Source organism: Balearica regulorum, chromosome 9 (assembly GCF_011004875.1).
Source record: "Balearica regulorum gibbericeps isolate bBalReg1 chromosome 9, bBalReg1.pri, whole genome shotgun sequence".
Classification (NCBI taxonomy): Eukaryota; Metazoa; Chordata; class Aves; order Gruiformes; family Gruidae; genus Balearica; species Balearica regulorum.
Genome location: NC_046192.1, coordinates 19223387 through 19245578, shown reverse-complemented (window position 1 = coordinate 19245578; position 22192 = coordinate 19223387). Strand labels below are relative to the sequence as shown.

Here is a 22192-nt window from a genome sequence, read left to right as displayed (position 1 = left end):
TTTCCTCGGTCATTTTGTGCAAACTCCTGTCAATAATCCACTGAAGAGCACCAACAATACCAACTCTGAGGTTCTGCTGCAGCTCTGCAGGATCAAGAACAGCAACCTGGAAGCCGAAGTGTTGTGCAAATCAGACACCATGCAAGTGTTCCTAATAGTTCATGCTGGTACTAGGAAAACCACTGAATTTCCCACTTCAATATTTTTTACGACGTTACTCTGAGAATTACAAAAGTCAATGACAATAGATGACCTTTCCTCTTAAGGAGTGCAACATGCAGCTCTATGCAGAGGCCAGAAAGCGTGTTTGCAGCAGTGCCTCCCAAACACAGGGAAGATAATTCACCAGTTTCTCCTTTTACATATATATACAAATATTTGCATATCATTCAATAGCCCAACAAGTATTTCAAGGAAAAAAATTCCCAGCATCGTATCTATGTGTTTGCTCTAGATGTTAGGAAAAAAGGTTCAGAGAAAGGCAACAAAGAAATGGTGTGTATTACAGGTTGTTACAAGAAGGGTGTGAGAAACTAGACACAAAAGTCTCAACCTTGGGGGGCTTCCTAACCTACCCAAAAATCTGCATTGATAAAACTGCTACTGCTGATTGGGACCAAAAATTGCTTTGAAAGTCTGGTAGGCGTGAAAGGCCTGGGCAAATCAGCCTCAGCCTCCAGACCACGAGGCAGCATCTCTATGAACGGGACACCTGTCCTGCCTAATGGAAACATTATGGGTGAGGTGCCAGGAGTTCTGCTTGCATCTCAGAGAAGGTTGGGGTCAACTTGCTGATAGTTCAGGAAATCAAAATGAGCAAAGTGCCACATATCATTTTCCTCCTTTGCTTGCACGATACACATCCCAAAATAGTTTTTTTGTTTGGTAATTTGCCCAGAAAAATTTAGGTCACTGCAAAAAGAAATTGTAGGGTACAAGTGCATTCAGGAGTCACAATGGAAAGGAAAGGAAGGGTGGTTTTTTGCTTCTATATTCCTATTTAAATATCCCCAGCACAGCATCTCATTTCAGGCAAAAGGGTAGGGTGAGATGGTGTCACCCACCAACTCCTCAGCATCATAGCTGCAGCCACCCTGAGCACAGTGGTATGCCCATCCCTGTGCCAACAGCAGCTCCAGTTACTCTGTGTACTGCAGATGAACCCGGAAACTACAAGCCCCCAATCATCCAGTTAATACAACCACCACCCCAAAGGCAAAAAAGCCACTGAGAAGCTGTCAAATAAAAACAGGCTCTAAAAACCAGACTGATGTGGGTTGCACCCAGTTCCCTAACCCAGAACAGGAGACCATCCAGTCAACACTGCTGTCTGCAGACAGGATCCTACTCATTAACAAATACTTGAAAACTCTCCTACATACTATCCACCAGTTCAGACTAATCCAGCATAAAGTTTTTAAACATTTGATACAGATAATACACTAACAGTTGTCACAATCCAGTGCTCCTAAAAAACAATCCCAGCACCTTTGCTGGCCTCTTGTTAAAGCATAGACTCAAGCACACTCTGGCCCCATGCAGGTGGAGGTTAGCTCTTCTATTTGCAGTTCTTCAAATGACCAGAGAAATGAGCAATCACAAGATGCACATCCCACTTAGGTTTCTTTGCTCTTGCAAGGAACAAGTATCTGGTTAGCCAGAACCAATACAAAAAATTGCTTGTTGTGACTAATTATTCCAAGAGAACAACATTACGATTCAACATCCGTGTTGCTTACATTGTGTTATTGAAACTGGTCTATTGTTTACAACAAAGTTATTAGTAATATAGAGAGATATGAAGGGGGAATCAAGTCAATGCAATTCTCCTTTCAAGGGTTACATGTTTAGATGACCTTGGAAAAGGCTGTCTCTAATATGCATTATATATTTTTGATAGCCATGATAATTTGAGAACTATGTTAAAGCAGCAGGAAGATAGGAATAAGAGGACATTATTTGAATCAAACGGATCACCAAAATATGGCTTCTACTCCAAAGAAATAGAGAATATGTATTGTAATCCACATCTAATTGTGTTTTCAGCTCAGACTTGCACAACTAATTTGTAGCTGCTTAATATCTCTCAGACAATAGTTGGACACACAGAATCAGGTTCAAATCTGATGCAGTTTCACTGAAACCGGCTATTTATAACAAAATGACCAAAGTAGGTGTGTCAGCTGAAGTTAACAAAATGCTGATGTTGGTCTAAAATATATCATTCAACTAACATCAGGTTAATAAAAATGAGAAAAATTTGCTCTTTGCAGAATTTATGACATAGCTAAACCACAAGTAACTGTATCCATAAGCACCATATTCACACAAGCTGGCTGCACATAGAAATTGCCTTGTTTTGCCCATCTGCCTGGTGAGAGACTAACTAAAGGGTTTTGAAAGTGAGTGTACACAGAGAATTGGAGGACTAAAAGAATTCAGAATCAGACCCTTTTAATCACACCTTGGTGAGCAAACTGCAATGGAAGTAACTGACAAGACCGCATCTGCCAAAAGCAACAAGTACAACTGATTTAAACAAACAAAAAAGTATTTGTGCCAAGTAAAACTGGCCACTGTGCTCAGACTAACTCTTAAGTCCCATTTTTAGAAGTCCCTCAAACATGTAGAGAAGTCACTTAAAGATACCTTTGCTGTTTTTTCAAGTACATGCCCATGATCGAGCAGTTTTTTCAGATGTTGTTCTGCATGGGGATTTGTAACAGCAGAAAATCATCCAGGCATCAGATGCAACAAGAAAAATTGAATTCATTGATAATAGGAACAAAATCTTATGAAATAAAGATAGAGACAAGAAAATGCAAGAGAAGCAGCAAAGGAATTTTCTTATGAAATTAGACTTGGCAAGAACAGTCATGGGGGTGGGGAGAGCTGGGAATAGCAAACATATGGGAATAAGACATTGCTTATCATTCACCACTGCAAGTCACAGTGTGGCAGACCACTTAAAGAGACAGCCTGAGGAAATTAAAGAAAATATATACTTATTTAGATTGAAGTCATTATATGAGAAAAGAGCAAAGGAGAGCAAAAACACCGAGTGTGCAGTCTAGCTGTGGTGGTGCTACTGGCAGCTCTCTCCCTCCAAGACCAAGTGTAGTAACTGCAGCTGGCTAGCAAAGAGAAAACCTGCCAGTCAGCCATGCCTGGCACACGGGGCTGAGGGGGACGGCACAGCCAGGACACTTCATTACACAAACAGTGCAGGTACAATCCTAGCTGCAGAACAGCATGAACAACAAGCTGAGGCACGAAATTTGAGAGAGATTTGTCAGGGTAAAATAAGGATCAGGCCACTAAGCAAACAATTCTGTTATATATTGCAGTATATCTCTTACAACATTGAAATTATTACATTGCCTGAGATTAAATGGGTAAAAAAAAGAAAATAGAATTATTTTAAATAAAAATTACACTTTCTGAAGAAGGAGGATGAGTGGGGAGAGAAGATGAGAAAGCCACATGCTGCTAAAAAGCAAAGCAGCTGATCAGAGCACAGAATAAAATATGGGAGAATACCTACATTACTCAAAACCACTCCGGCAGACTGCGGAAAGGCAAGCAGCAGAGACGCCATCAGAGATACACCTCTGTAAACCTCGGCTGCTACAGGTTGCTGGATACAACACGACAAGGGTCTAGACAAGAGAGGTACCTTCAGGCAACACAAAACTGTTGTCAAAATGGGCCTGTACCCTGACACAAGGCTAGATGTCAGCCTTCTGCAGTGTTATTCCCTGCTTTTCACCTTGATGTTCAGGACAGCATCAATTGTCTTCAGTGAGATAAGCCAATGAGATTTGTATGTCTTTTTAGTTTTTTTTTCTTTAACTAGATAGGGCTGATTTAAGACCTAAATTTAGCCAGGAAAACAGAGAGTGTCAGCAAACGATCCTATTTCAGTCAGCAACCTGAAAGGAAAGGCCATACCAAGGTCCGAATATCACTTGGCACTAAGAGATGCATGCTGGCAACAGCTGTGGGAAGAGGCCAAGATGGCAGTGTCAGCACAAGTGGACGTACAGCTGAGATACTCCACACATGCAGGCATCCAGAAGAAGGGAGCTTGTTTAAAAACACACACACTCTCACACTCTCTATGTTTTCTCAGTGTTGATACTGTAATATCTCTACCCTCATGATGGAAATGCATTGGGGTTTCTCCAGTTCTCTGAAAAGAGGGATTTGAAGTCAATCCTGCAGAGCAGGTAAACATCAAGCTTACCTCCAAATCAAATTCTGGCATATTTGCCTAGATCTATAGATGTCTGGCAGAGAGGTTCCCTTTCCCTGAGTAAAATCTGTGCAATTAGCAGATCTGTTCCATCCTCAGCTCTGAATTCAGGTTAGCCCTCAAGCAATGATTTGAGGAGGCCAGATGTACAATTTCCTGACCTTTTTGGAGGGAGACAAGGGCACCTGTTTATCAGAGTAGTTGATCTATGTCAATTGGAAGAGAAGGGAATTCCAGCCATGGAATAAAGTGAGTATAAAAGGGCTCTCTGGCCCTATCTATTGTAAGTGTGAATGCATAGAGATCGTGTGTGCATACATCATGTTACTCAATCTTTATGGATGTGTATGTATCTAGACCCCTTTGGTGGGCCATTCTCATGAACAGATGTTGAACTAGAGGGAAAATTAATAAGATTACAAAGGTCTCACTGGGATGATCTTCCATCCTGGAGAGCAGTTAACGTTTTAAAGCCCAAAAATGCAAGGTTACTTACAGCCTACCCCAAAATACTGTGGGTATGCCACAGCTGGTAAAGCAAATTTGCTCAATGTCAAAAGACAAGTGCATGCCTGTGCATCTGAATAACAACATTTGTTATCTTTATCTCATCAATGTTTTGTCATATGGGCACAGAAGAGCAATCATTCTAGAGGAACTCAGAAAGTTATCAACTCACTGAATTATGTCATATGCAATCATAGATCCTATCTCCAAAACTAGCATGAACCTTTCTCTACAGGATATGCAGAAGCAGACACTACAAGAGACAGATATTCACTCTACATTTGCCTCAGAAATGATGCTGATTTCTTTGGTTCACAAAGTGTGCTGGTTTTGGCTGGGCTAGAGTTAATTTTCTTCATAGTAGCTGGTACAGGGCTCTGTTTTGGATTTGTGCTAGAAACAGTGTTGATAAGAGATGTTTTTGTTAGTGCTGAGCAGTGCTTACTCAGAATTGAGGCCTTTTTTGCTTCTCACCCCACCAGGAGCAGGCTGGGGGTGCACAAGGAGTTGGGAGGGGACACAGCTGGGATAGCTGACCAAAGGGATATTCCATACCATATGACATCATGCTCAGCATATAAGGGGCTGGGGGAAGAGGGAGGAAGGAAGGGGAGGGACATTCGGAGTGATGGCATTTATCTTCGAAAGTAACTGTTTACACATGATGGACCCCTGCTGTCCTGGGGATGGCTGAACACCTGCCTGCTGATGGGAAGTGGGGAATGAATTCCTTGTTTCACTTTGCTCGTGTGCACAGCTTTGCTTTACTTATTAAACTGTCTTTATCTCAACCCACAAGTTTTCTCTTTCACTCTTCCAATTCACTCCCCCATCCCACTAGGGGTGGAGGGAGTGAGCAAGTGGCTGCATGGGGCTTCACAGCCAGATAAGGCTAAACCACAACACCAAGCTATGAACAAGGAAGTATTTTCTACGATAAACAGGGTGAACTGCTTTTCAAACTATATTTCATCTTGCCTGATTCATGGCCATAACTCCACAAGAGTTAGAGACTATTGTCTTAGTCACTTTGATACCTGAACATCTTCCTTGAGAATTAAAATAAAAGGTGAGCTAGTAGCAGTGAAATAACACGTACAGGGGTGCTGTTTAATACACACAGTAGTATGCAGTACTGTAGTGCTGATGAAAGTAACAATCCACTCCCTTTATTGCTTGCTGAGCTGTATGACAGACAGTCTCTGTGCACAGAGACTGTCTGTCACAGCCAACTACAAATTAACAAGGCTCTGTTGCACCCAAACTGGTCCACTACTTATGCCACACTAAGAGTGTACTTCATATAATTATGTTATAAATCACACAACCAAAGCTTGTTGCTCAGGTTCTTCCTCTTCTAAATGAATACCTTTGTCCCACACCATCTACATAAAAGGTGGCAAGTTTCAAATAGTGACTCAAATGTGCTTAATCTTTCTAAAAGCACTGCAACAGACTAGCAAACTTCCTGGAAAACTCACATCCCTACAGTGTGATCTATGATGGAACCTAAGAGTCAAACCAATGTGCTGGTATGCAGGAAATGTGAGGCCAAATCCCAGCCTGTCTCTGACCTTGAACAGGTCAGTTAAACTAAAAAGTCACGTACTCATGTTTTGGTGAGCCTGTCTTTAGTGTAAGATACTACTTACACATACCTCATCGTCTCTAAAATAGGCATATTGCAGCTCTCCTGACCTATGAAGTTTTGAAACTTAATTCATCATTCTTTGTGCATTGCTCTGGGATTTCTCAGAAGAGAAAACACCAAACTGATAAACTGAATCAAAGCAAAGGTCCATTTAGCCCAATATGCTTTCTCCAGTGTTGATTGGTAGTGGATACTCAGGCAAAAGCAGAAGGAAAGTGAGAAGGACATTCTTTCTTTTGGTCTATTCTCCCAAGTCCCAGTATTAAGGAATATAGGATTTCTTCAGCCAGAGTTTGTATCTGAGACATTGTGTTTAGCTGCCACTGATGGAGCTATCCTTCATGAATTTGGCTAATTTCTTTTCAATTCATGTGTATTTTCAGCTTTCACACAGGCTGAAGAATCATAAAGCATTTCTGGCTATCGTGTTGACAATGTAAAGTGCTAGTTCCCCAACATGTGACAACATTACTGGGACTCAACTGCCAGCATACAAAATACAAAGAACTGGCAAACTAGTTTTGTGTTTCTCAGCTACTATTGCTGTTTTATTAACCCTGAAGCTGGTCATCCTCCCAGCCCTAAAGCTAGTGAAGAAATACATAAGACAGAGTTTCTCCTGGCAGAACAAAAGCCCTACAGAGCAGAGCGAAACAATGAAGCTGTTAAGTTCACAGTGCGTAGTTTCTCTAAGCTTGCTTTGGCAACTGGGTATAGGGAATACGTGTAGGAGGAGCTGGAAAACTTCTTACTCAGACTTGAAGGAGGCACGTTTTCCCCTCATCATCCTCTAAGCACCTTTATACACAAGACCACAGGAAATAATAAATCGCTGCTGTACTTCTAGCTAGCTCAAGCAGCCATGGTCCAGAGACAGGATCCAGGACTGAAAAAATATTAAGCTCTCTTTCTGGATAAACAAAAAGTAATTCAGCAGCCATGCCTTAGCACATTTCCTCAGAGCAGTGGAAGTGAGTTTGTTTCACTATCCTTGCACAGCTGCAGGCAAACACCAAGGAAAACATCCTAGCTGTGGAGCAATATCCCAAAAAAATGAAGCATCAGAAAGCACATGGTGCTTGCCAGAATCCTGTCAACAGGGCACCTAGCTTGCTTTCTCAGAAAAGAGAAAGCTTACACAGAAAGATGCACTCTGAGAATAAACAGTAATAGGACTTATATAAGTTTGATGGCTTCTAGGTGCAACCTTTTCCTCATTACATCCAGCACCCCTGAAAGTTTTCACAAATGGCCCCTCCTAGCTCCCTTTTGATCTGCTATCTTTCCTGCTGCTCTTCAGATCTACACCCCCTCCCACCCAGTTCAAGCCCTTAACAGCAAACCTGTCCTCGACGAAGCTTTCTTTCCCATGCAAATGATGGAAGTGGTTCCTAGGGTGTCCTATACATAGAAAATTTTTATTCTGACTGGATAGATGTGGAGTCATTGGTACATCCTGGTAGCACCGCTAAAAGCTGTGAGCCACTGAGGAAGCAAAGTGCCCTAATATATCATCAGACATTTGTGCTAAGCCTCACCTGGGAATGCTCGTTAGATACGTGACCACATTCAGAAAATCTTCATCGGGTATGTCACTGAATCCTGCAAATTCTGGAAAGGTAATAATGGGTGCCCCATCCTTCCCTCTTCCTCCTGCAAAAGAGAGGTTAAAAAGATTAGAGGATGATTTTACACCTTTGGACAGACTGGTCAGTCCTGAAATGGGAAACACCAGCACATCCCTCACAGAAAAGCACACAGATCCAGTATGCATGTGATCAGCTTCCCATTTGATATTATGACTCTCTGTCGTTTCGTTACCTCAATTTATTCCAGCTGAGATTCTAGCCTCTGTTTATTCTGCATAACTCTGATTAAGCATTTTCTTTGGTTCTTTGTTTCCTATTTCCAAATAATGGGATATTACTACATTTCCTATGTATAGGTGCAGCACACTGACTCATTCTAGGCATTAAAGGAAATGAAACAATGGAGCATACAAGCTTTGAATGTATACACATAGCCTATGACACAAGCCTAGGACCAATCCAGTCTTAGGTCATTCCTCAACAAAAAAATGCTCAAAGTACATGGAGTATTTAATCAATGAGTTTTGCTCTTGGCTTGTTTATTTGCCTCAAATCTCCATTAAATTGGACAGGAAGGTCATAAGCAGCAAGGTCAAGGAGAGTCCCTGAGGGACTCGCTGATCCAAACAGCGGCATTCAAACTCCAGTAGAGCTATGGGAAGCATGGAGCAGAGTCCCTTATAACCCAGCAGTCTTTACCATTCTCCTGAGACACGGCTCTGCTCTGGATGTTGTAATACACAGCACAAACCCTGTTTACTTGCAGGACCAATCCTAACTTGGTTCTGCTACTAAATCTGGGCATCACTCAAACCACGCAAGTTAACAGGATTTTTCTCACCAACCTGGACTCAGAGCCAAGAGCAGACTAATGAGGCAGTAGCACATAAAGGAATATGATGAAATAAAGCTTTTGTTACAGATACCTTACTGCTTAGTGCTGCTTAGGGTGTTAAGGACATGCTTTTCCCTGAGTCTTTCTCCTTCCTCTGCAATCTCTATGTAAGCCTATTTTTTGCACCAGGCTGAGGAATTCTTTACAAACCCAATATTGAGCCTAGTCCTGCAGCACACAGTTTTTCTAGTCATTAATCACCCACAGAGGATTTTTGTCCAAGGAATAGCCATGCTCTAGGTTCCCCTACAGCAGGGGGAAAGCTGTGAGAGGAAGACAGAAAATCACCTTCAAGGAAAATATCCAATAAACAATCCCATTAGGAGAATAGGAGGAAACAGAGACTCAGGGGAAAAAAATGTGAGTCCTGATTCCTCAAAATTACCCTCTAAATCCCCACAAGTGAACCCTGTTTCCAGGCTGCTCCTACAGACCATTGCCTTTCCCTGCTGATAACCACAGCTGATGCCACAAACCAATTGCTCCTGCTCCTGTTTTCGTAGTCATTGCAAAGAGGTGTTCCAGTAATACCTAGCTATTTCTGTGTAGTGGTCAGTCCCTAGCTAGTCCTGATCCTGCTTCTGCCTAGCCCTCCTCAGCTGGATTATTTAAGGTCCCTTCTGTGCCATCCAGTGACAGAGAGCTGGGATGCTGAGGAACACAATGTTTGCATAAAATAAGAGCGAGAACTCTAGAAAATAGGAATGTTTGAACAAGGAAACCCTTTTCCTTCTTGACATCTGGTGACATGGTGGCTTTGTCAGGACACTACTTTTTAGCCCTTGTTTTCCTTTCTGAAGGTTGATTATTGCTTTAATTACATCTGAAAATAACTCAGTCATGTTAGATTATCCACTAAACTCACACTGCTAAGGAGAAATGAGACCTACAGAGATTCAAAAGGCTTCCAGCCAAAAGCAAAGGCAGCACGCTATCATTCACACTGCACTGAGTGGGATTTCAAATGCTAAGCAGAGCCACGGCTTCCACATTTGACCTCAGGATAAGGCCAAACGCTGATGCATGGAAGTTTGATCTCACAGCACTCTAGCTGCAGTCAGCAGTGACACAGAATATGCTGTCATGCAACGTCAGTCAGACTTTCCCCAGAAAAGTGTTTGCTGCACTCTAGAGACCAGGAACTCCATCCAGCAGGTACCCTGTGAGGATGGTTTGTTACCGATTCCTGCTGACATCTTCTGGACACAAACAGTAATGGCCAGGAAAATGAAATAGGAGGCTTGTCTGCTCTGTCTCTCCTTGCAGAGTTCAATGCATGCCTAGGTGTTTCATAGATAGTACCTGGTACACATTCACATGGAATATTTTAGTTTAAAGCAGCAATATTTGCCCCTGGAGGATAAGAAAAAGATTCCCCTGGATCTTCTTCTTCAACACCCAATAGTTGACCTGCACTTATACTCAAGATCTGTTTAAACCACAAGTTTCACATGGCATATCTAAAGCTCCTGCTGACCAGGGTCTCTCCATGTCCCCTTTATCTTTTCTTTCTCTTGCATCCACATTCATATATATGCTGCTCTTCCTCTGGCCTCTTTTCCCTGAGCTAGATGAGGCAGGCCAATGATGCACTGTATGTGTGTGGGTGTCTATTTTTGTCTCAGGATCTTCTCCTACAAAAAGCCATCCAAGGAATGAATATAAGCAGCCTGAACACTACCTTCTTCCCTTCACCGCTGGCAACAAGTCTAGAAGGATGCTTACAAGGAGCCTCAGACTAAGCATTCAACTAGGAGCAAGGAGCTCATTGCCTCTGACAGGCCACACACCCTTAACAGCTCTGGGGCTCCATCTCATTCTCCAAGGTGAAGGTAGCACTTACTGCTGCAACCAAAACAGAAGAACACTCAGAAGGTTCTTGAATACAGCTGTATTTGAGACAAGGAAATAAACAAGGAAAACCCCAGTTCCTGCCATACAGTGAAATTACAGTGAAGTTTGAGGGAGTTTTGTGATCAGAAATTGTTAAGTATTACAACAAGGAGAAAGCAGGAATGTCTGAAGCATTGAGCAACAAGTAGTAACACAAATGTTAGGAATGGGTTGCTCCTGCCTATATCTGAACCTTGAGCAGTAGTTGGGTTACAACGTAAAACAATCCATATCTGTTTATCCATATATCTAGCAAGGTAACAAGAGTGGATGTTAAGGGATATAAGGGAAGATCCTTATATACCAAAGCTGTCTGGAAAACTCTCTCCTCTGGATGAGAGGGCAGTCCCATACATCTAAATGTTAATGCTGAGGGTTTTTTCCCCTGACACTAAACCAAGATTTGCTGCAGTATGCAAATTTCTGCAGAATGTGAATTGACAAGCTGCAGCCCTTTTTTTCTGGGCCATCAACCTTGCTAGGGAGTTGCCACTAGATTCCTTCCAGTCCTTGAAACACTTTAACTGGCTATTCAATGCCTTAGAAGGGCAGAGAGCACAAACTAAAGCCAACAGGGACATTCTTCAGTCAGTTCCACAGCCATAAGGACTAAGTGCATGGAATTTGGCCCCAAGGATGCACTGTCTACCATCCTTGGACTTGCTGAGACTGTGCATAACCCCCACGCTCCTGGGCATCACTTGTAAAAAAGTAATTGCTAAACAGAAAATTTTACAATCCATCATAAGGTGGACAGGGACAGAACAAGCTCCAGCAGCTGCACGGCCAAAAGAAAAAAAATTGTTCAAGAAAAAAATAAGTCAGAAGAGAGAGAGAGAGAGAGAAAGGAAGTGCTGACCATAGTGAGCCACATGAACAGAGCACAAAGCTGAGAGGGTGACATTATAGCTAGCTGAGGCACATCTGCTGCAGTCAGCAGTGCCTGTGCAGCCAGATAAGGGGGCCCAAGGACTGCCAGGAGCAAAGGAGCTTGAGGAAGAGCCAGAGCAACGTAAGGCACCAGATGAGCTGAAGAGCCCCCCCATGGGAGAAGCAAGCAATGACTTGAGTTTAGTGCAGTCAGGATGAGAAACAGACACTGAAAAACAGCTATCAGGAGCAGCTACGCCTGGCAGCTGTCTTCATGCAATGCACAGCCTTCTGTCTCGCTGAATTGCAGCTCCTTCAGGCACCATTAGATGCCACTCTGCAGTGTGTTTCGAGCCACCCAGCCACATCCAACACCTTCTGGCAGCTCCAAATGGTGGTGCCAGGCCAGGGAAAGAACAGCTGGTGGCAGTGGTGGTCGAAAGCAGCAGCCACAAGCATTGGAGGTTGAGCTGGCAGGAGGGGAGGCTGAGGGCTATCCTCTGGCTGAACTAACGTGGGGCTCACTCCTGACCTGCCTCAGAGGAGCCAGGCCATCTCTGGCAGTCTCCTGGGGGTCACTGCTGCTCAGTCAGACCCCAGGCTGCTCTGTCACAGCTAGCCCCAGAGTTTTGCCTGCAGGGGTAACTCAACCAGATTTTGTCTACCATCTCCTGATGCAGACCTGACCTCCCCTCCCAGATAGCACCCACACACATAACACATGCTGCCACCCTGAAACAGCTCCATCAAGAGGTCCATCTCTTTTCCATCTCTGCAGAGAGCAACCTGCCTTGCATCCAACAAAAACTCATTGCATCAAAGGTGTGGACTCACTGCTGCTTGGGGAAGGGCATTCTGATTAAAGATCTTGATGCATGATCAGAGGTAGATTATCAGCAAGCAGTTAAATTATTTGCATTCAGGGTGACACACAGAGGTGTGGCAAACTCAACAACTTGAAGGACAAATGAGACAGACAGTATCAGCAGGAGTTGGAAGAGGACAAGGCTGGAAAGACATAAGAGGAAAAGATCACAGTCAGCTTGACCTCCTGCCTGGTTTGTCACTCAATGACGGTATCCCTTTCCTTCTCTTCCTGGGCACTTTCCTTATTTTCCACCCCAGCTTCTTGCTGAGCTTCTCCTCCTCTCTTGTGGCCCGAAGGCAAAGGGACAGGAAGAACCTGAGTGACAGGACATAAGTTACAGCATGAATGTGGAAGGGAAAGAAAATTAGGAGAGATGGCAGACAAGCTGTCTCAAGGTAGTACAAGGGATGGTAACGGACCATCACTCACTCACATGTGTGCCAATTCCCCCAGTCCCAGGACACAAAGCAGCATTCATAGTTGCTCCTGTTAGGTAGATTTTCCAGCTGCCAGCACAGCCTGGCTAGCTGTTGCAGTGAAGATGGGGCCAGAATTCAGCTATGGCAAACAAAACAGCTGAAGGATTCTGGGGAGGAATATGCATGGGGGAGAATGGGACATGGCAGCAGAGAAAATTTAGTTTTGCTTTGCAGTGTAAAGGGTGTGCTTGACAAATGAGGTATGAGTGCTGAATTCTGAGAGCTCTCACAGCTGGAGTTGCACGTTGCTGTGACTGATGTAAAAGCAGTAAGACCAAGATTCCTGGACACAACGGGGATCCTAGGAAATCTCCCACTCCCCAGTTCTAGCCCACCTATGACCTCCTGTCGAGGGACCAAAAATATCTGTGGTTCAGACAATCAGGAGCTACACTGAAGTCCTATTCCATAGTCAGCAGCTCTTCTGCTAAGACCAATAGCTAGATTTGTAAAGTAATATCTAATTAGAGGTTACGAAACAGGCTGAATCCCTTGGGAAAAAAAACAACCCAAAAAACCAAACCAGAGTATGGGCAGAAGTTCCAAAAGTTTGTCTGCAAGTTTACAGTGCACACCTCCCCAGCCTGCCAGACACCAACTGATCAGTTAATATTGGAAAGTTTTCTTTCAAATTTTGCTGGCACGTGCAGACTAACCGCCTGGGTCTGCCCACATGCACAGAGCTCCCTTAGTCATGGCAGACCTGAGCACAATTCATCTCCTGGGTCAGACAGCTGAAGTTTCACTGCCTTGGTCAGGTTTTGCTTTTTCCTGCTCTCTCATTTTGCTTTTGCATGTTGATTAAGGGTTGTGAATGTTGAATTTCTCATTGAAGTTAAATCATGCTTCCTGGGTCTAGGTTTTTACACAAACTCCAAACTGTCTTTTCAGCAAGGTCAGGCCAGGTTTTCCAAAAGGCTCAGTTTAAACAGGAAGCAGATGGCCAAATACCCTCCAGGCTTTGGAAATTAAATAAACTGGCTTCAGAGTCAGTTACCATTTTCAGATACAGTCTCCCATCCACTGAACTCCATTGACTTAAGAGCAGAACACAAAGAAAATTAATTCTGCTAATACACTTCATGACAGTTTGTCTAACAAATTTGTGATTTAGTAACAGGATCCATTATTGCTGCAAATGGCAGATTGGGCTCTTTGAGAGAGTAATTACAGACAAGAACAGGTTGTGAAGCTGAAGATAAAAGGGAAGGGGTAGTGGTAGTTCCAAGAGCAGATTGGTACAGCAGGTTACGACAGGAACAGCATTTTACCAGTGCTTCTCCATTCTGCAGTATAACTGGTGTGTGTAGGAGCAGCCAGGTTTTCAGTCCTACCCAACTGTGTGATTTAATTCTCTTTAGAGCTACAGGAAACACAAACATAGCTGTGCACTCCTATGTTGTCACAGCTGTAGTCCCATAATTGGGAGTTCAGTTTTCAGGGAAAGGAAAGAGGCAGTATTGGTTTCAGAACTAGAATTTAACCACAAGAACCAGTACTCCCACCAGATCTCACAAGCTAAGCAGGGCTAGATCAGCACATGGAAAAAGAGATGACCAAAGTAGAACTACATGATTAAGGACATTGTCACGTTACACCACAGCCTTTTCCATGACCACAGCAGGAAAGGCTTTGGAGAGTTTCCCTGTTCTTAGCACAGACAGTACAGTCTTGGTTAGTCTGGCACCTAGAGGGCCCGGACAAACAGGAGGCTGTCAGTATCCAATACATTCATTACAACTAGACCCTGACACAATCAAACACCAAACTCATTAGGCCTGTTACATAATTCCTACTACCTGCTCAGAGACTGCAAGACAGTCAGATCCTCCAAGAATTTTGTACACAGCAGTAGTAGAGTGTTTTAATGAGTCATGTCCAGAGCAAACAAAGAGCCTTTGACTTCAATCATTCTACTCTTTCTGCTTTACTGCAAAGGAATATTGTGGGTTTACTACATCTGCCTCAGCAGCCAGCTGTTAATAAAAAGCTGACATTAACCAAGTAAATATTTATAACAAACTCTGCAACAGTCAACCAGTTACTTTCATTATCACTAGAGAAATGGATTTGGGGTCCATGGGACTGAGCAGGAGAGGTTGATAAAGCTGCAGGCTCTGGAGTAGCACAGAAGAGTCACTGCTAACATCCTCTGAGCTCTGCAAGTGCATGTGTGGAAGAGGTGGCTGCAGCCTACAGAGTGAAAGAAATATCCCCAGCTAGTATAAATCAGCATATAATTTTTTATGAAGTTGTTCAGAAAAAACATATTATATGCTCAAAACACTCTACAAGTTGTGAGTGTCTTTTACTGCCGACCATGATGGGACCAAAGAGCAGAGGGTTTTTTTCCTCAGACAGCAGCTACTGAGCTGGAATGTATCAGCATGGAAAGCCAGGAAACAGGGTAAGTGTCAGGAGGTTTTCAGTCTCCATGCAGGCAAGCACTGAAGCACCAAAATATTTGTGGTAGCTTGTGCCTAATGAAAAGCAGCATGCTTTAAGGAAAAGCTGCAGAGCTGCCTGAGAAAAAAAATAATCAAAATCTAATTGAAATAATTCACACATAGATGACTTCATAAGTGAAATGAGGCAGAAGAGTGCCCAGATCTCCTTTCATTGGATAAAAAACCCCAATCTTTTGCTAGAGGAAAAAGTTACACTTTGAGAAACAAATTTTTGAGAAGTATAGTCATTTCTGGCTTGTACCTAAACCTCAGTTTGCAGGAGGCAATAAAGGGACATTAAGGAAGACTCTTGTTATATTTTACCTATGCCCACCAGTGGTCACTTAAAAGAGTAAAATACTGGGCTAAAGGAACCTCTGAGCAGACGTTTTATATTCCTGATCTTCTTCCCAGGCTGCCATAGGGGATTTTGGAGTAGAGGCACACAGGTTTCCCAAATTTAGCTGTAAACTTCAGACCAGAATCAACTTAGAAAATATGAACTATACTGCCCTGTTTCTTACTAGGATATTATTCCTGGACTGTACCTAGGAGATTTTAGATAAGCCTGAAATAACAAATCCTATTTGAAGAATTTTATGTAGATGGGGTTATGAAAGACACCTTTTTACTCACTTTTGATATTTGTTATTAGTACTTATATGCTACTGTACCATGTTATTTGCCGATTCCTAACAAGCAAGCTCCTCAGCCCTGCTTTCTATAAAGAGTTATTTCCAAAGTTTTTAAGCACCTTAGGTTTAAATAGTCTTATTTAAACATCTTTCTCATCACTCCCAAAAAATAAAGAATTAGATCAAATGCGAAGAGTGAATTTGCTAAAATAGCAGGTGGAAATACCAGTACTGCAAAATTATGAGTCCATAAAGAAATATGAAAATGCTTTTTATACTTAGCATTGACATTCCCGTGCTGTGTTTGATGTTCTAGCTGGAACTGGAAATGGTGTTTTCTTCCTGTTTAGTAAGCCACTTTTCACAAGTTGCTCATTACATGCCATATTTTTATTAATGATCTCAAATACAGCAAGGCAATAAGGTTTAAGAAAAGCAGTTCTACCCGTTTTACTGGATAGGCATTGCACATGAGGCACTGAACATACATGATGTTCTTTACACTGATGTGTTCTTTACACTGCCTGTGCTTTCAGGCACTCGTATCAGTCAAATCAAAGGCCTTGAAAAAATAGTGGTCTCAGCAGCTCTGCATGCCTGGTGAGCAGAAAAAAGCAAGCAGAGCATTTCAGAGAGACCAACTGATAAGTGTTTTCTTGCTTAAAAAGAGCAGCCAAGCATCCTAGTTGTGATCTGACTGAAGTTAAAATCAAGACCCAGGAGCTGAACAGTGATTAGATTCCCTGTTCTCTTCTTTGTATTTAGAATATTTTAAAATCAGTTAGCACTAGGATCTGAGTAACATTCCTGAAGCAGTTCCTTAAGTGTCAAACTTGACAACAGCCCCCAGATTAAGATAGTCATCTCCTACCCATCAGTCATGATTTCTTCTGTTAAGCATCTAACACAAGGGGAAAGGGGTGCCCAGCTTTCCCTGACCACCTAATGCTTCTGAGACATTGCTGTGGCATCTGTGCATTGAAATCCTTGGGAGTTGAGTGTGGAGCACTTAACAATACTAACAAGTTACTCATTATCCTCTCCAGTTTGGCATGGCAGAGCTATAGTAAGCACATGGTATGCAGGCAAACCCCTGGACAGCCAAGAAAGATGACTGCAATATTATTGTCTTAGGATAGATGCTACACAAGCATATCCTAGTTACCCTGCACTGAGCACAATGGTGGAATGCAAAAAGGTTTGAGCAATCTTACGCAGTTGCTGACACTATTCTGTATGGAGGTGTATGGTTATTAGGAATTGTAAGATGTGACCCTGAGATTGCTTTACTGCAGATAAGGCAGCTGGTTCCACCTCTGCTCAGTCAAGACCCTCTGTCAAATGCAAAACAGGTAGTTATTGAGGTTATGAAAGTGCCACAAGATGCTACCTAGAAACCTCCAAAATCAAGTTTTAATACTCAGAGCCCTGTGAAGAATTCTGAGTAACTTAAGATTTGGATTTCATGTGGCAGCTTGGAGCATACTTAAAGTGAAGATGCAGCAAGGATTGGGCCTGCTGAGTTGATCACCTGCAGAGCTGGGTCCATGTACTCCCTGCACTGTGTACCCAGAGTTCCTCCGTGCCAGAGATGGACAGGCTGTCCAAGAGTACCTTAATATGACCATCTCAGCATTTTGTGCTATTTCATGACACTTCGTTATGTGTCTATGAGGAAGAATGAAAGCCAAAGTTCTTTGTTTGCAGAACAGGCAGAAACAGAAAAAAAATGGATTTGTCAGAGGCCATACAGTCAATAGCAGAGGCCATTTTAGGACCCAGATAAGGATTTCTCTTCTACAGTATCCAATATAAGTGTATGTAATAGTTTGGCAAATATTTCAGTATCAGCTACTTATTCAGGGCAGGAACTGCGTCACTTTGTGTGATTGCAAACTTCAGGCAAACAAAGGAATATGTAATAATCAAATCTTTAAAAGATTAGACCCCTGCACTTTAGAAATTAATCATTTCTAAAACAAAGGCAAATGAGGAAGAGAGGGAAGGTCATGAATAGCTCCCGGATAGACCAAAATCTTTTCCCACAAACAAGAAGCTTGGACACTGTGCAAAGATATGTATTTGTTTAATTTCTTACCCTCTAAATCTGTTCCCCCCACCCCAGTGTAGAGAACATGGAAAATTAACTCACCTTAAGAAAAACAAGCACAGCAAGTTGGCATTTATCAGTTCCATACATTGTGAATGTCTGATTGTAGCAGCACTTTTCATTAGCAATATAAGAATACTATGGCAACTGCTGTACGGAGCCCAAGGGTGACAGTCAGCATGACAGATTCTAATACATTTCCAAGAGAATCCCCGAGTGTGATTACCAGCAACTTCTTACCTGACAAGATAGCAAATTGCCTGTGGAGCTGCTCTATTATATCCACTGCAACCAGCGGCCGTATCTCCTGCTGCATGATTTCATCTGTGCAAGTGAAAACAGAAACCTTCAATGAGTTAATAAAACCTTAATGACAATTTCTCCATCCTCTCAGTACCCAGCAAAACGAAGGTGACACTCAAAGAGCCTGGCTTGACTGTCAGCTCAGATGTTGTATGATTGTCACAGAGAAGTTTATGATACTTACCGAGTCTCATCTTCAGCTTACTTTATCACCTTGTGATTTCAGAGCAAGCTTCTCGTAAACCAGCTCCAGTAGATTTGCCAGAGCATGTCACAGGTTTGCTCAAGCTGACAGCCTGCTCCTTATTACTTCGTGTTCTGTATTAAGCCACTGCATTTGGCCTCCCACGTAAAGCAGCTTTTCAGCTTTTGAAACAGTAAAGTCTATTTCAGAGTGCCATGTTCCACCCTGAACTCCCTGGTCTCTGCTTGAGGACTTTGTGTAACCAGCCAATCCAGAACAGTTTCCTTTGCTGATGCTTTTTCCGCTACAAGCAAATACATAGTAAGAGGAGGAAATAATGGGCTGTGAGGCTTTCTTCTCATGAAAACAAAGCCTGTTCTTTTGAAGTAAACACTGAAAAGTTAAGAAGTAATTTAGCAAGCAGCTGGGGAGACATGACCACAATTTTTGCATGATCTATTCAGTCACCAGCAACTAAAATCTCACTTGAGCTACTTTGATCTCTTTCTGTAACAGGTGCACCCAATTGTTCTCCCCACTCTTGACCACAGTTTAGACCAGCAACATTTACTTGGAAATACCTGCCAGTTGAGCTGGCAGGGTCAAGGTTTATGTTACAATAGCACCTATTGTAATTAAGCCTTTAGCCACTGTACAGCCACAGAACAGCCACCAGTCCTGGCTTCGTACAGCTCACCTCTAACTGCCTGGAGGTGAAAGGGAGGGAGCTGGGTCCAGACAGACTACAGATCAGTGTAAAGGCAGGGAGTTGCCCTATTCAAGCACCAAGATCTTCACCAACATCAAGATAATGCAGGCACTGAAATACTTTGGTGCACCCAGTTTTAAACAAATTGTCCAGAGAGAGAGGTTAGAAATTAGCTTTTCTGCTGTCCAAAATAACATCTCTGTCTTGCTTTCAGACATCCACTGTGATCCTTGCCATAACTAGGGATTCTAGTTTTAAATGACACAATGTCACTTGAAAAACTCTTCTGTTCATTTTCAAACATTTCACTAATGCCTTGACAAAGTAACTGAAGAGCTTGTGTCATTGCCCTCTCCTAGAGAGATGGTGACACATAATATGGAAAGAAGTTGCATAGATTTTTGGCTGATGCACAAAACACAGCAGTTATTCCAAGTAACCAAGCTGGGTGTTTGCAGAGCAGTGACCCACACAGTTATAGCCCAAGCCCTGCATGTCAGTGTGTGAGCTATGCTCACTTATTTGAGTGTGTGATTCATAGTCACCAGATGTATTTTATACCACCTTTTCCGTCACCTGAATGAAGCCCAAGAGTTGTCCAAGATCTGAGTCTGTGTCAGGTACAGCATATCTATATAAGAGACCAGTGAGACTCAACCTGGTGAGGGCTACAGGTAGGGAAAAGAGCAATTTGTTTCAAAAAACCATAGTGGGAAAACTTATATTCAGGTGACAAATCTACAGTAGACATCACAACAGACCAGAAGGTAGATACAGCCTTTTTGTAGGAAGCCACCATATTTTCTCCCCACTCCAAGGCATCAAAGCTGCAACAATGAAAACTACATCCCAACACAGCTTTGCATCAGCATCTTACAGACTCATGACTTAACCTCCAGTGATGATCCTCTCAAAACCAAGACAGTTTGCCTTTGCTTGGAATGGCAAGGAACCTTACGAAGCCCTCTTGCTCTCATCTTAATTATTAATTAATAATAACTAAAACAGGGCTTGGACTCCCAGAACTGAGAAACCTTGGAGCATCCATTGAAGAAAATACTATTGATTTCAGCATCCAGAAGATGCAAAGATACTGTGACAACTGTGTGGTCCTACAGATAGGTGCACTCAGGTTTGGATGACCAGGACCAAGCTTATGCCAAACATTTGCAAAACTGGAGCAATGGTTTCTACAATGGATGGGACAATCACCAGGAGGCTTGACAGAAATGGAAAATGAACTGCAAAGTGTGCCACCATCTCAAGCCTCTCAGACTTGCTCGTCCCTCCAGTGTAACAAACCTGTCAGTACAACAGCTTGCTTTTGATGTTTGCCAATATGAAGGCATCATTAATGGCAACCAGTCTTGAGCAAAACAGAAATTCCCCCCTCCCTCTCTCCCACATAGCTGCTTTATATTAGCTTGCTCTAAAAATAGCTTGGTTTCTGGTTTCTAAAGATCTTTTTTCTACCAAAGAGAATTTTGTGGTGTAAGAATAAGATGAAGTAATAGAAATAAGAACCGCAGAGTGCCAGTTAGGTCTCATCAAATCCCCTGCCTGGGCAAGACTTTCTCCAGTTAGCCACATGGAATTTGCTGTAAAACCCACACTCAGCAGGGGACATCCAGAGTATGAGAAAGGTGGTAGAAAATACATTTGATGACTAGGAATACTCACTCACTTGAATGTGCAATAGCTCACGGAAATGCATGGAAAAAACTGTAACAGAAGAAACTAGCAGGAGACTGAGAAAGTCTGAGGGAACAAGGGAAGGTGCCTTGTGACCCCAAATGACAAATTACATCACATGGCTACAAAACATCAACAGCGATAGCCAACAGCACACAAGGTCACATTTGCCCTCTTATACCTTCCTCTAGGACAGTGCTTAAAGGTAGTTACTCTCCAATATTGATGAATTTGTAACACCATCACAGCACAGAGCTTGCAATAGAAGTCTCAGTCCTTGGAAACATATGGTTACCTGGGCTGCTGAAGGAAGTTTGTAATCTTTCACTAAAAGAAAAGCTTGAAAAAAGTTCTTAAAAGCAAATCAAAAGACACAGGTCTGGGTTTGTTTTAAAGCCATGACATTTTGCCTACCATTAGCGAGCATTAATCTGTTCCTATCTTCCACCAACTTTGTACCAGGAGGGTCCGTAGCCTTCCTGGTCTCTGTACTGCAAGCCACAAGCCTGCACAAAGTGGTGTTCAGCCTTTTGGGCAAAAGCAACCTACCATTTGAATCTTTACACGTACCACACAGCTCTTCATTACGTGAGCTAATTGAATTTGCTGGGACAATGACAATGTGAATAGGCATGTGATACTAGGGGGAAAAAATGAAACAAGTCAGTTCATCTACTCTTGGTTCTCCTCTTAAATGGTCAGAGATTCAATTCCTAGCAGAGACTGTTCAAATTTTTACATGCAAGACCAGTTTTCACTGCAGAAGAATTAGGCCTTAGAGTTTTGCTTCCCAAAGCTTTTCTACCAAGAAAAAGAAAAGCAATTACTATAGCCATCTTTCTGACACATCTTCTCCTCCCTCCCAGATCTCTAGGGAGGCTAGCTACAGCCATGCCATCTAATCTTTAAGGGGAAAGCTGTTCAGTTACACTTCATAATTCCTCACTTAAAAATTAAACGTGCTTGGGCTTCCACACACACACTTGCCTATTTTATTCCTCACCGCAGCTGTATGTATTCCTGCAGCAGGTCTGGAGCACAGCCCACAGAGAGCCACCTTTCAGGGCTACACCAACAACAGCCAATTAAAAGCTACAATGAGTAG

General features: G+C 42.7%; 1 protein-coding gene across 2 annotated transcripts in view; it reads right to left on the bottom strand.

Moving 5' to 3' along the window:
- MCF2L2 (MCF.2 cell line derived transforming sequence-like 2) overlaps nt 1–22192 on the bottom strand; it is a 174152-nt gene that overhangs the window by 116253 nt on the left and 35707 nt on the right. The window contains exons 1-3 of one of the 2 annotated variants that reach the window (XM_075761445.1): nt 18687–18946; nt 18440–18523; nt 7952–8066 (exon numbers count right to left, since the gene is read on the bottom strand). In XM_075761445.1, the coding sequence (XP_075617560.1) occupies nt 7952–8066; nt 18440–18523; nt 18687–18696 (209 nt within the window). In that variant the 5' untranslated portion in view covers nt 18697–18946. Of the gene's footprint in view, nt 1–7951; nt 8067–18439; nt 18524–18686; nt 18947–22192 lie in introns of those variants that run through there. The other variant, XM_075761446.1, reaches the window with a different exon arrangement.